Source organism: Vigna angularis, chromosome 8, assembly GCF_016808095.1.
Source record: "Vigna angularis cultivar LongXiaoDou No.4 chromosome 8, ASM1680809v1, whole genome shotgun sequence".
NCBI lineage: Eukaryota > Viridiplantae > Streptophyta > Magnoliopsida > Fabales > Fabaceae > Vigna > Vigna angularis.
In genome coordinates, this window is record NC_068977.1 from 3,439,005 (window position 1) to 3,453,560 (window position 14,556).

At 32.9% G+C, this 14,556-nt stretch overlaps 2 protein-coding genes across 2 annotated transcripts; one reads left to right on the top strand and one right to left on the bottom strand.

Moving 5' to 3' along the window:
• Window positions 1-1,936: 1,936 nt before the first annotated feature.
• On the top strand, window positions 1,937-4,419 carry LOC108346045 (inactive LRR receptor-like serine/threonine-protein kinase BIR2). The gene has a single exon (XM_017584977.2). The coding sequence runs from the start codon at window positions 2,209-2,211 to the stop codon at window positions 4,024-4,026; it is 1,818 nt and encodes a 605-aa protein (XP_017440466.1). The 5' UTR covers window positions 1,937-2,208; the 3' UTR covers window positions 4,027-4,419.
• Window positions 4,420-9,725: 5,306 nt separating this feature from the next.
• On the bottom strand, window positions 9,726-11,599 carry LOC108345421 (CLAVATA3/ESR (CLE)-related protein 25). The gene is made up of 2 exons (XM_017584021.2): window positions 11,071-11,599; window positions 9,726-10,027 (listed from the first exon to the last, which is right to left on the bottom strand). The coding sequence occupies exons 1-2, from the start codon at window positions 11,346-11,348 to the stop codon at window positions 9,988-9,990; spliced, it is 318 nt and encodes a 105-aa protein (XP_017439510.1). The 5' UTR covers window positions 11,349-11,599; the 3' UTR covers window positions 9,726-9,987.
• Between the last annotated feature and the right edge of the window lie 2,957 nt (window positions 11,600-14,556).

Genomic DNA, 14,556 nt, shown 5'->3' on the forward strand with positions numbered 1-14,556 from the left:
CCGAAAACTGAGTTTGCATGTACAGAAAAACCACTCGGCTGAGGGAGGATGAACTTACCAGCTCGGAATAAAAAACTGATCGGTTCAAACGAACGCCCTCGACGTCGGGAGAATGGAAATGGTGCCTGAGTGGTGATCGGAGGAAGAAAAGAGTAAGATTTCTTAGAGAGGAGTAGGGGGTTTTTAGAGAGAAGGAGGAGAAAAATGGAGTTTCAGAAGATTGAAGAAGATGGTTGCATGCAGAGAGTGGCGTGAATTTTAAAAACTAAGTTTTTCTTCTACACTCAAAACCGAACGGCCACTCAGCTACTCACATCTGCCTTCTACTTTCGGATTTCCAGATCCCCTTTACTTGACACTTGGCTTCCACTACTTGAAATTTTTTAGTGGGTTTTAATGAGTTCCGACAATATAATTACATGACATTATTCTAATCCCACTTGATTATAATTTCTTTAATATAGACAAAATTTCTCAAATATTTATAGTGTTATAAATATATATGGTTACTATAATTATATTACAATGGTTATAAAAAATTAAATCCATGACTTTCTTAGAAGAAAATGACCTAAATAAAACAAAGTTTAAAAATATGTGGAAAAAAAACACATAATGGTATAGAGAAAAAAACATAATTAAACTACTATTTTAATAATTTATTTATGTAAATATAAATAATAAATCACATACTTTTTTTCCCCTCACATTCGTATTAATGCATGTTAGCTAGGTCTGGACCTATGGCTGTTAAATTGAGTCCGTCCAATTTATTGATTCATTGTAGGCCAACAACACACTTTTGAGTTCGCCTAGGTTAGGTCTATTTAATGTTAGACTATAATTTATTCATGGGTAATTTTTTAAAAAATATACCTGAATAACAAAATAAGTTAAAAAAACACGTTATTTAACAACTTAATAAAATAAATTTAGTGAATGCAATATAAATTAAAAATTTAGATAGATTATCACTTGTACCATAAAATGGGGAAAAAATATATAAAATACAGTAATGCAAATAAGATAGATCTTAAATTGTAATGATAAATAAATGTACGTTAGACATTTAAAGCCAACTAGTCCACTCTATTATTGATAAGTCTAACTTAAATAATATTACAAGTTTAATGATTATGAGCAGTATACAAACTGTTATTTTATCATTTCATCAAAATTATGGTTAATATAATTTTTAAGATAATTAGTAAAATTTTTACAAACTTATCAAATGTCATGATTTATATATTTAAATAATTGTATAAAACCATTTAATTACAAATAAATTACACACCAATATATACATTTTCTAAAAACATTGTTAAATAACATCAGGGTAAATTTAACACGAGACAATGTAAAAAAAATCGAGCTAAAAAGCAAACAAATATTAAGATCTTACAAAATTTTGATTCGATGAAAACTCAAGAAGAGATAATACGTCATTTACCATCTTAATCCATGTTCAACATAAATCTAACACAAGACAAAATTCATATGTAACATGCCTTAAAAAGAACCATTGCATTATAAAATGAAGTTATACAACAAGATATATAGATTTGATGAAAAACTAAATAAGAAAATAATATTAAATCACATTAAACACAAATCTAGCACAAGACACAACATGAAGTAACGTTTAACGTTAAATCCTCGTTACCTTATTAATATATGTTCACATTTAATACCTAGTTGTGCATCAAACAAAATTACCTTAGAAAATATATGTAGTGAGATTTGGCAACTGATTTTATATGCTTTTGGAAAAAAGACAAATAAATGAGAATGAGTTAAATCTAAAGAGAAGATGCTGCAGTTAAATCTGTTGTTTATAATAAATTGTAATGGTTTAGAGAGGATTTAAGTAACATTTATGTTAATAAATTTATCTATAAACAAAACTAAACCATTGGTATTCATTGATAATGGAAGAAAACCACAGTCAAACAACCTCTCCCAATCAGCATCTTCAGTCAAAGAAGCTCTTTTCAATCACCAAATCTCACTGTGTATGCATACACAGCTCCAAAACAACACCTACAATTTCTTTTTTAACAATCTTCCACCCATTTATCTCTCTCTGCACTTTTTATCTCTGCATTTTCTCACACCCCACAAGTCAATGGCACCATTCCAACTGTGTTAGACCAAACCCCACCATAAAAATCAAACCTTTCACCCACCCCACAACCCCCTTTCCCCTCCATGGATCACAGCAACACGTTTTCCTCTTCGTTCCTTCTGCTAACCCTGTTGGGGTTTCACGTGTTCCTCGCTTCGTCGCAGGTCGAGGACGATGTCAAATGTCTCAGTGGCATCAAGGAAGCTGTTTCGGATCCGCAGGGCCACCTTTCCGTGTGGCGGTTCGAGAACACCACCGTGGGTTTCATCTGCGACTTCGTGGGTGTGACTTGCTGGAACCAAAGGGAGAACCGGGTCTTGAGTTTGGACTTCCAAGATTTCAAACTTTCGGGTCGGATCCCCGAGGCTTTGCAGTACTGTGGGAAGAGCCTCCAAAGGTTGAATCTTGCTTCAAATTCTTTCTCCTCCGAGATCCCGCACGAGATCTGCAAGTGGATGCCGTTTTTGGTTGCTCTAGATTTGTCTGGTAACCAACTCTCTGGGCCTATTCCTCCCACACTTGTGAATTGTTCATATTTGAATGAGTTGATGTTGTCGGATAACCAGCTCTCTGGGTCAATCCCCTTTGAGCTGGGGAGTTTGAGTAGGCTCAAGAAGTTTTCTGTGGCCAATAATAGACTTAGTGGGACAATTCCTGAGTTTTTCCATGGGTTTGAAAGGGAGGGTTTTGAGGGGAACAGTGGGTTATGTGGGGGTCCTCTCGGATCCAAGTGTGGTGGGATGAGTAAGAAGAACCTTGCTATTATCATTGCTGCTGGGGTGTTTGGCGCTGCTGCTTCATTGTTGCTGGCTTTTGGCCTGTGGTGGTGGTACCATTTGGGTGGGAAGAAGAAGAAGAAGGGATATGGGGTTGGTTCTAGCGTGGGTGCTGCTGGTGATTGGGCTTTGAGGCTAAGAGGGTATAAGCTTGTGCAAGTTAGTCTCTTTCAGAAGCCTATTGTGAAGGTGAAGTTGGGGGATTTGATGGCTGCTACCAATAATTTCAGTGGGCAGAATGTTCTTTTTGCGACAAGAACAGGGACAACGTACAAGGCTGATCTCCCAGATGGTTCCACGCTAGCAGTGAAGCGGTTGAGTGCATGTAGGATTGGGGAGAAGCAGTTTGGGATGGAGATGAACCGGTTGGGGCAGGTTAGGCACCCAAATTTGGCTCCTCTGTTGGGGTACTGTGTGGTGGAGGAGGAGAAGTTGTTGGTTTACAAGCACATGTCTAATGGAACTTTGTATTCCTTGTTGCACAAGAATGGTGGGGTGCTGGATTGGTTGATGAGGTTCAGGATTGGGTTAGGAGCTGCAAGGGGGCTTGCATGGCTGCACCATGGCTGCCACCCTCCCATTATACAGCAGAACATTTGCTCCAATGTGATTCTTGTTGATGAGGAGTTTGATGCTCGGTTGATGGACTTTGGGCTAGCCAGGCTCATGGCTTCAGACTCAAATGGTAGTTTTGTGAATGGAGATTTGGGGGAGATTGGTTACATAGCTCCAGAGTATCCAAGTACTTTGGTTGCTTCATTGAAAGGGGATGTGTATGGTTTTGGTGTTTTGCTTTTGGAGTTGGTGACAGGGCAAAAGCCACTTGATGTTAGCAATGGGGATGAAGAGTTCAAGGGTAGCTTGGTGGATTGGGTGAACATGCATTCTAGTTTGGGAAGGATCAAGGATTGCATTGATAAAGCCATATGTGGAAGGGGGCATGATGAGGAGATTCTTCAGTTTCTGAAAATTGCTTTGAATTGTGTGGTTTCACGCCCCAAAGATAGGTGGTCGATGTATCAGGTTTATCATTCCTTAAAGGGCTTATCCAAAGATCAGAGTTTCTTTGAACATGATGATGATTTTCCCTTGATCTTTGGTAAGCCAGAAAACGAGGCAGCGTAGTAGTTGATGATGATGAGATTGTTGTCATTGAACTGCTATATGAATCAGAGTGGAGAGTTCTCAGGTGGTGCTAGTGTTTATGGTTTGTTTGAGCATTTCCTCCATTGGTGACCCTAATCAATCAGGTATAGTTGTATTGTATGATATAATAAACTTTCTGGTAGGTTAGATTTTATGAGATCTATTTCTTTCACTGTTTGTTGTATTCAAATGCAATCTCTCTGATGATGTCCAAGATGTTTGGAATACATACCTCGGATTTGAATCCTCAAAGTATAATATATACATCTCATGTCCTCAAGACCAAAAACATCGGACATCTTCTTGTGCTCTGTAAAGACATCTCATGATGTTATGTTCATTTACATCTAATTGATTGGAAAGTTTGAAGCATTTGATTTTAGTTTCTTGTTACATGGATCTTAAAATGATTTATTATTTGCAGTGAATTTCATAATATCATGATGAATAAACCCTTAAGTAAACTCTTTATCTATTCTGTAATGCATTAAGTTGCATCATCTCATTCATTTATAATCTATTCTTCTAACATGTGTCGTTGATTCAAGTTATATTAGTTATATTTGTGTCTTAGCCGAATCTATTCTTTATTAAAAACACGTTTGAAGACTTTTGACCGAATAATTTATTAAAACGAGGTAAAAACAAGCCACCAATCATTTTATTATAGACACGTAATTTTTTCCTATGATACATAAAAGAAATTTAATATATAAGTTTTTCATAAATTAAATAATTAAAAGGTTTTTCGATAAAATATATAAAATAATTTATACAATGTAATTTGTAGTAAATTACTCTTCACTTATAGAAGACTGTTTTCTTGCAATCAAGAGAACAATGTCTTTCATGTGGGAACTTAAAAATTAGAACGAAGTGTGATTATTTGACACGAACAACCAAGTTTCTAATTAGAGCTGTTAAATGATAGATTAGGCTACTCTTAATCAAGTAGTGAAAATGAGTCTATTCAATCTAATCCAAAATTATCAGAGATTATTGGTCTTTTTAGTCTGAGATAGGAAAAATTTTGCTTGTATAACCATAATAAATTGATTAACTGTTTTTCTTCTTATATTTATATTAGTTTTAAAAATATAAAATATAAATTGTAGGACACTTTTATGCCTGGTCAAAGACATACTTGGTGTGGAGGAATTTCCTTTGTCTAAATTCTCCAATTAATAAAATGAAAATTAATGAGTCAATGTTCATAGCTTAGAAAAGTATTGGGTGATGGCAACTTATGTGGATCATTATTATCAATGTCTTAAACAAAATGATTATATCAATGACTTTGAACCTTCTCTTGCGTACTATGGGGGGAGGAATATGGAAATTTCAATTCAAATAAATAAACAATTGAAGGTCCTCATTATTTTTAATCAAAGATTCTTCTTATTATTTTAATATTGACTTTTTATTTTATTTTATTTCCAAACTATTCTTTAAATTAAATTATATATTAATTTTGTTAATATACTTTATAAAGTTATATAAAATATTATTTTCAACAAACTTCACATAAAGTTATAGTCCATTGCATAACTCTTTGTATCACACGAAAAAACATCTTATTTCTCACACTTCAGTTATCATATATTTGTTAAAAATGATATTTTATAAGACTTTCATATAATATAGAAACAAAATAATATATAATTTAGTTTAAGAACAAAACAAAATAACTTTATGTAAGACCTTGGAAAATTAGACCAGCCTCCCCCTGTTAAATCACAATGAATGCACTGGAAACCTTCTCTGATTCATTAAAAACCCACTACCTTAACTCTGCAACTTCTGCCAAGTGTCACAAGGGGAATGCTCTGAAATTTGTAGTGGAAGACAAGTGTCCGTGTGTGAGAGAACGTCCGTTTGACTTGGGAAGAAAACCAATTTTCCTGAAAAACCTTCTTCCCACTCTCTGCATGCATTCTTCTTCTTCCTCAAAACCCAACTTTTCATTTTCTCCACCTTCTCTCTAGAAAGCCTTCAACTTCTCTCTAATGCTACTCATCGTTCTTCTCCGTTCGACATTCAGAAACCGTAGAACCATTCTTCGTGTCGTGAGCTTCGTTTTGAACCGATCACCTCAACGTTCTGATACTGGTAAGTCTCTCTTCTTCGTCGAACGTTTTCTGTCTCATGCAAAGCCAAATCCTGGTTGCATGAAGGGTTAAGTTCTTAGTATTTCTTGGTTTTTATGGTTAGATCGGGTTGGAAGAATTAAGTGATCCTGTGTGAGTAGAGAACTGTTAGCGGACGAACCAAACACCTTGAGTTAGGACGTTCACTTCTGATCCAGGTAAGGGAAGCTTATTAAATTTAATTCGTATGTTTGTCGTGTACTGTATGAACATTATGTGTGTCGCATGAAGTATGAACTGGGTTATTTGATTGTTGGTATATGATCATAAGTATGAGTTGATATGAGTATTTGAAAATATGAAATATATATATGTATGCTGAGAAATGAGTGAATGTAAGTGAAACTTGAATATGAACTTCTCTATGATAACGTACCTCCGACATTAAACGGTTCTTGACCGTTTGGTGTTCTAGTAAAATTCTTTGAATTGAAATACTTTCATTCGGGAAGATTTCTGGTCGAGGTTGAGCTGTGTCGGTCCTTTACATAGAGCTCATAATGAGCAGTGTCGAACACCTTTGTGACTACAGATCATCCATCTGTGTCGACCTACTGTGTCGATCACCCTTGTTAATACAGATCATCCATCTGTGTCGACCGACAGTGTCGAGTACCCTTGTTAATACAGATCATCCATCTGTGTCGACCGGCAGTGTCGAGTACCCTTGTTAATACAGATCATCCATCTGTGTCGACCGACAGTGTCGAGTACCCTTGTTAATACAGATCATCCATCTGTGTCGACCGACAGTGTCGAGTACCCTTGTTAATACAGATCATCCATCTGTGTCGACCGACAGTGTCGAGTACCCTTGTTAATACAGATCATCCATCTGTGTCGACCGAAAGTGTCGAGTACCCTTGTTAATACAGATCATCCATCTGTGTCGACTGACCATGTCGAGCAACCATTGTTAATACGGGTCATTCATCTGTGCAGACCGGTTGTGTCGAGCACCCTTCTCAATACAGGTTGTCCATCTGTGTCGAGTAACCTTCTTAATGTAGGTCGTCCATCTGGGTCGACCGACCGTGTCGAGCCACCTTGTAATATAGGTCGTCCATTTATCTTGAAGCCGGTATTACTTTATTTTGGAACGGGGCAAGTTTTTCGGTCTCGTCCCTCACATTAGTTCTCGTTATAAAGAGGTCGTGACTTTTATGTACTTGGACAGAAAGACAAAAATGAAAATAAAAGTGAAAGATTATAAATGATGAACATTATATGAGGTGAACTATGGTTGTGAATTTTGGACGAGCGTTCCAGGGAGGAACGACTCATGGTTGAATATGGAATTTTGTAAAGTATGACTGTGGGCATGCTAATGCTGGCTTGGTCCATCCTGATATTCCGTGATACTCATCTTCACGTAGAGGAGAGTAGTTCATGTGTGGGAATGGCAGGAGGTCCTTAGTCCATAAGTTAACATGGGCGACGTAAGAAACGGACTAACCTCGAGTGGCAGCTGTCGAGTGTAATACAGTTACTACATCACTCGGGTGCAAGGACGCCTGTAGCTACACAGATTCATACAGTCCGGACAGTCAGTCTAGTATCAGGAATTGATTTGAGTTAAGGGATTGATTTAATTATATGTTGTGAAATATTTGATATGTTTGATGTATTATGTAATGAATGATTTTCCTTGAATTAAATTCAATAAGCTTACCCTGTGTTCTTTTCCTTGCGTTGTCGATCGTCATTGTACGTCCGTCCTGTCTATGCAATGATCATCCGTGTGGATGTGAGCAGATGGTGAGGCGTTACTCGAGGAAACACTGGAAGAGGAGAATTTGGAGGAAGCAACCCTTGTAGATGTTGAAGTGAAGGCCGAACAGTAGACGTTCGGTTAGCTGTTTAGATTAGATGTTTCATTGTACTGATTTTGGATCGACCTTTATACTATTTGGTCGATCGGTTTGTATCTGTGCTTTGTAACCGTTGGTTGGGTACGTTTATGTCGAGCGTGTTTTTCTTATTTAACCTCTTGTAAGGTCGTGCGGCCTAAACCCTTGTTTTCGTTAATTTAAGACTGATTTGTCTATCATTAAATGTAATTAATTCTACTATATGGTCTTACTGTATTTTGGGATGTTACACTTTACATGAAATGAAATAATATATAATTTCGTTTAAGGAAGAAACCCCTTTTTTTTCGAATAATTTTAAAGAAGAATAATATATTTAATTTTTATTATTATCAAAATTAAATATAAATGAAGGTGTAAAAAAATTAACTTGGTTTTTATTTTTATTAAAATGGTAGAACTTTACTTAAATCAACCTCAGAAAAACTAATAATTTCATAAAATATAATATTTGCACCAATTTATACATTATAATTCAATTATATATTTGATCAATTGGGATTTTCAATAATTTTTTATCTAATATGTTTTAATTTTTTATTATTATTTTCTATGGAAGTGAAATGATAAAATAGTGAAAATAGTAAGTAGAATTGGGACAATGAGAGAAATGGGGCCCTCCTTAGAGATCTACAAGGTGTTTGATAATGGTAAAGAAAGAGATGGTAGGACATTGTGATGGAATTGAGCAGACTGATCTGGTTTTGCATCTGCCAATATATTGAGAAAAGAGAAACAAACACTGGCAGGGGTGAGAATCTGTCTCCCATGCAATGGAGGAACAAAGATCAAACAGATTCATAATTTCAATATCAGTTACTTTGGACCAAGTCACATCCTTCTCGAATCTATAGAAAATCAGACCAGAAAGAAAAAGCAAACATAAAGATAAAGCACCACCCAGGGATTGCTCCTTTGCTCATTTACCTTTACTTCCATACCTCTATTTGCAAAACCTCCTCAATCCATTAATCTATAATCTATAACAGTTCAAACATCATTTCTCTAGGATTTGCAAAAAGATTTCTATATTGCAGTAGGAACCTTCCTGTATTTGAGGCTATTCTAGAGTCTATTTGGAGCCCTATATATATGTGTGTTTTATTTTCTGTGATCTTAAATATTAACTGAGTAACATCACTATATGGTCCACTTGGCAGGGCAAAGAGAAGCCATGTTTATTTTGATGCATTAATCAAGGTGAAAAGGAAAATGAAAAGGAATTGTTTATATGTATGAACTTTAAATTAAGGAAAGTGCTTTGTTGAACACAAGGCACTTGAAAGAGGGTGCCACCATAAAAGGAATTCTCAAAAATTAAAGCCTAATAATATGATGCATGGAGACTTGCCCTTTCTTCTTGTGTAATGCTCCAAATAATCCAAAAATTATAATGATTTGTCTTGTTTTTTCCCCCTACAACATATCAAAAAATCTAGATAAATCTCTCTCCCTCACTCTAGATTTGAGTAGGGAAAAAGTTTTTTTTTTTCATAAATAAGGGGGAAAAGTAAATAGTATTCAAAAGGGTAGTCTTTATCAATATTCTCACGTGTAAATTTTAGGATATGAATGATGAGAAAATCATCCACTAATTCACCTATAGCCATAACTTGCACACTTTTCTTTTTCACTTTGAGAATTTAAGGACATGATTGAATTCCATCCAAAATTTGGTTACTTCATTTCCTAAGGCCTTGATTTACAACACCATCAAAAGGGTACATTTCAAAGAGAAGAAAAAAAAAAGTAGAAAACATTAAGGATCACACTTATAACCTCCAAAAGCACTTGCAATCATACTTTGTAACAAGTAATAACATGATCTTATAGAACACACTCTGAATTCTTCTTCCACAAGAGAATAGCAAAAATTCTATGATTTGACCTCAAACTTGCTGTGGAACTTCACAATGCAATGCTCAGGCTTGTGTAGGTGGCTGTCTGGTTTTCACTGCTCTCCTGAATAATAATTCATCCACACACAGTAATTACACAAAGTTATTCAGAATACGAGAGATGAAAAGAAATGAAATGACATGAAATTCCATGGTACGGCCGAATTGTGCAGTGCATAGTGCAACAGTGTGATGATCATCATAATGGGTTTTCAAAACAATTAACAACAACATCATCAATAGGAAGCAAAATTCCACTTTCAAATAAGACATGAATTGGATTGTTTAATGCAAATAAGGTTAAAAGTAGTTCATGATCCGCCAATAAATTAATCAAGCTTTCCATAGAAAGGAAAAGGAGGCACCGATTTCTTTTTTCCCCCAATAACTAAAGTGGCACAGTTCTTCACCCGATGTCTTTTTTGGTTTCTCATGAAAATAAGAGAAAGATTGTTAGTTAAAGGAGCTTTTGATAAAGAGTGAAAATTATCAAGTATGAGCCCATCATGCTTCAGCTCCCCCTTTAGCTAAGTGCCAAGGCTACCTATCTATGCCTTAAGAATTCAATCAAATCAAATTAACTTCAACATTGTCTATATTATTGATTTAACCTCTTTTGAACATGTGAAAAACAGGCTGCTACAGATTACCCACAGAACCAAATTCTAGATGAAACAAAATCATGGCGTTTAAGATTTGTCTTTCTATCTCATGTTCATGCAATGTGTTTCCAATGAAGAGTAAGTAACTGTCTGCTGCTTCTTCGTTCATTTTCATGATTTGACATGAACTAATGTATCTGTAAAACATGTTGTTTCATGTTTTTCCAAGCATGATGCATTAAGCATGCACGTCATGCTTCATTTTAACACCAAATAACTAAGATGAATGCAAAAATGTAACAACTGATTGAGTCTAATAAGAGGGCATGAAGATTCTTGAGAAAAATGGAAAATCAGACACACTGTATGTATGATCCAGCAGCTTTACCAAAACTCTTAGCACCCCATGATTTCTTTTCTTTGTTTTAATGTGGTAAGCCATGCAAATTACATGAAAGAAAAAGCATCATCATGAAGGATTTCAAAAGATGATAAATGTGTGTACCTGTTGTGTATTGGATCAGGTCCATTTGGTACTCTTCTCTTGCTCACTATGAAGAGTCTAGGATTTGAATGCAAGCCATGTCTCTGCATGCTGACCAACTTCAAATGCTTGGAGATAACATTCATTGGAACCAGCACTGTTCTTTTGGTTTGACGGTTCACTGAGATTGCAAGAAACATAAACCAGATGACTCCTAAAGATATCAAGGCTCCAAGAAGCAACCTTTTAACACCACCAACACCCATTTCTTCACTCCTCTTACGAGTGTGACTTTCCATGGCAAGTGTAGGCAAGAGGGTGAGAATGTTTCAGCAACATTGTGGCATTGATGACAGAAAGATGATATAAGAGGAATAAGAAAGAGAGAGAAAAGAGAAGAAAAGAAAGAGCAAAAGGGAAGGACTATCTGATTCCTAACTTGGCGGGCTTGGAGAAACTTGCTCTATTTAAAGACAGACAACAGAAACTGTTCTCTATGTGGTGTGTATGGAAAAGATTTTCAATACTTTTAGTGTACAAGTACTCCTTCTATCAAAACTATGACAACTTACATGTACTTTTTTCTTAGGTAAAAATGAGAAAAGTGTTAAATTAATGTAAGTTATATGATGTTTAAGAACTTTGGTACACGGGCTCTTTCTTTGGTGTGTTCAAACTCCTTCTTCGTGTTGGGTCTATTAAAGTGGAAGTTCATTGGAAAGATACAGACATCAATGACATCTGAGTCTAACTACATAAAGAATTGACACCACTTTTTATCTAAAATCTTAAGATAACGGGTTAACGAGTCTTTTATTTTTATATAGTGCTCTATTTTTTCATTTTTATACAACGTGGAACTTTGACTCATGCTTGAATTCCCAACACTTCAAAAACCATTGAGTATATGTTACAGTTTGGAGGCATTTTGGTAAAAGGGATCAAATATAGATTGTTATAATAGGAAGGAAACTCCATGTATCATTTTGTGTTAGTTCTCTGCAATGATGAATGCAGTATCATTAAAGTATACTAATAATGTAAATGACTTTTATTATGATTATGCAAAAGATGCATTTAGAATAGTTTCTAATTATGTAAACTAGATATGGTTGTAATCAGAGTTTATCAGAATTGAAGCTGTGTAATGAATTGACAGTGTCTGAGAGAGTAAGAAAAGATTGCTTGGTTGTGTTGTGTGGGGGCAGGGGAAGAGAGAGAAATGAAATATGGGAATTGGAGAAAGGGTGAAGAGAGCATGGACAAACATAAAAGGCCAAAATGAATGAGAAAAGGTAGTTATATGAGCCTCTTTAGGTGTAAGAAAAGTATCCACTTCATGTGTCTTTTACTGGGTTTGTGAATTTTGATAGAGAAAGTTTCACATACACATGTTTTTTATATTCATTTAATATTACTCTTTTCTATTTTTTTTCTAATTATAAATATTATTTTTTATCACTATTTTATTTTTGTAACGTGTCTTAAATGAATGTAAATATATATTAGCTTTTCATTATTATTTTTTCATAAAACTTAGAAAAGAAATATAAAAATAATAATTTTATACACAAATTTTTTATATTTATTTGATCTTATTTTTCTTTATTTTTTATTCTCTTTTTTCTTAAAAATACATAAATTTACTTTTTTATAATTATTTAATTTTTATAATGTATATCAAATAAATATAAATGTGTTATTTCAAAAGTGTTAAAAACTTTACTGATCAAAGTAATGTAAAATATTGTTGAAAATTTAAGTATAAAAGACATTCTCAAATAAAATAAAAAAATTAAATATCTTAATAAAGTATTTATAAAATAAACTTAATTAAAATATCTTAAAAAAAGTATTTATAAAATAAAGTTATTATTTTAAAATTTTGTGATAAAACTAATGTTAATTTTTTTATGAAATAAACTTATATCTTAATTATATGAGTATCTATAAATATACTCTAGAAACACATCAAAACTCAATAATAACTAGTTCAAGTTTCCTTCAAAATATAAATTCAAGTTTCTTTTTCAAAAAGTATTCACACAAAATTTAAAACTAGTTTATGTATAATTAATTTATATAAGTTCTAACGTCTCTCTTATTAACTTCTCTATATAAGTTAAATTTTAATTTGTACACATGTTTGATTTTAGATTTTTATAAAAGTTCTTTTCTTTTTATTCCTTTTTTTTTTCTATGAATACTTATGAAGAGGTTTACACAAACAATCCTAAAAGTATATTTATGACCCACTTTCTCTCAAGAGACATTATAATATATTAGAACATTAATATATTAGAGATATTTATCCCAGTCATCAAGTTGCTAAAAGTATATAAAGCACCTTGAAATTGAAAAAATCATTTATTATATTTTATAAGTATATTAGTATTTTATATTGTAGTCGACATTATTATAGTTTTGGGGCCCCTAATTTTTAAGTTCTTTCTACCCTACGTAGTTCAACCAATCATTCCATCTTATTTTGTGCTTCTTTATTGCGATTCTTTTAAAAAAGTATAAATTGATTTTTAAAGTTCTTTTAAGTGATAAAAATAAGTTGGAGAACTAGAAGGTTTGAATATTTAATATAAAAATAAATAAATATTTACCATGTCTGTGTGATAGCACAATATTTTTAAAATGATTTAAATAAAAAAGTATAGTATTATTAAAAATTCATATTAAAAAACTTATATTTTATATAATTTGAAGTTAAATAATAATAAAAATATATATAATTATATAAATGTTCAATTAGAGTATCAAATGCATTATATTTTAGTAATTTAAAATAAATGACTAAAGGTGTATTAGTGATCTTTTTAGTAAATTTAAAAAACTAAATATTATTTATATCCATAACTAATTAATTTAAGAAAAGATAATATATATTGATTAATTTTTTTATTGAACAGGTAGGGCAAAAATGGATTAGCCTTCTTTCTAAATATTGGTACAACTCTTTGGAGGAACCCCTGAAAATAAGGATTCTGAACTTGGGAAGTTGCTGGGAGTTGAAGCATTGAATAAGCATAAAGTTATAATATGACAAACTATAGAATATTATTTGCACACTAAAATATAATTAGTTTAAATAAATTAATAAAAAAGATTATCTATGTTTATTTGTTTTTTTTTTCTTATTTTCAAATAGGTTATAAACGCATAATTGAGTTTGTTTGCATATTTCTTAATGGGCTCCTAATATGTAAACATTTACTAAATTAATTTATGCACAATTAAAAATTATTAGTTTATATTCACTTTTTCACTAGATCAAAATAATAAAATTTAATATATATATATATATATATATATATATATATATATATATATATATAATTCTTGTTGTAAGAATAATATTGAAAATCATTAAAACAATACAATTTAAAGTACATAATAATAGGATTAAAAATGTATCCGATAGTAATATTTAAATAGAGAAGTTATTTAGTTATTTAAAGTAGAGATAAGTTATTTAATTACTTGTTTTACTAATTA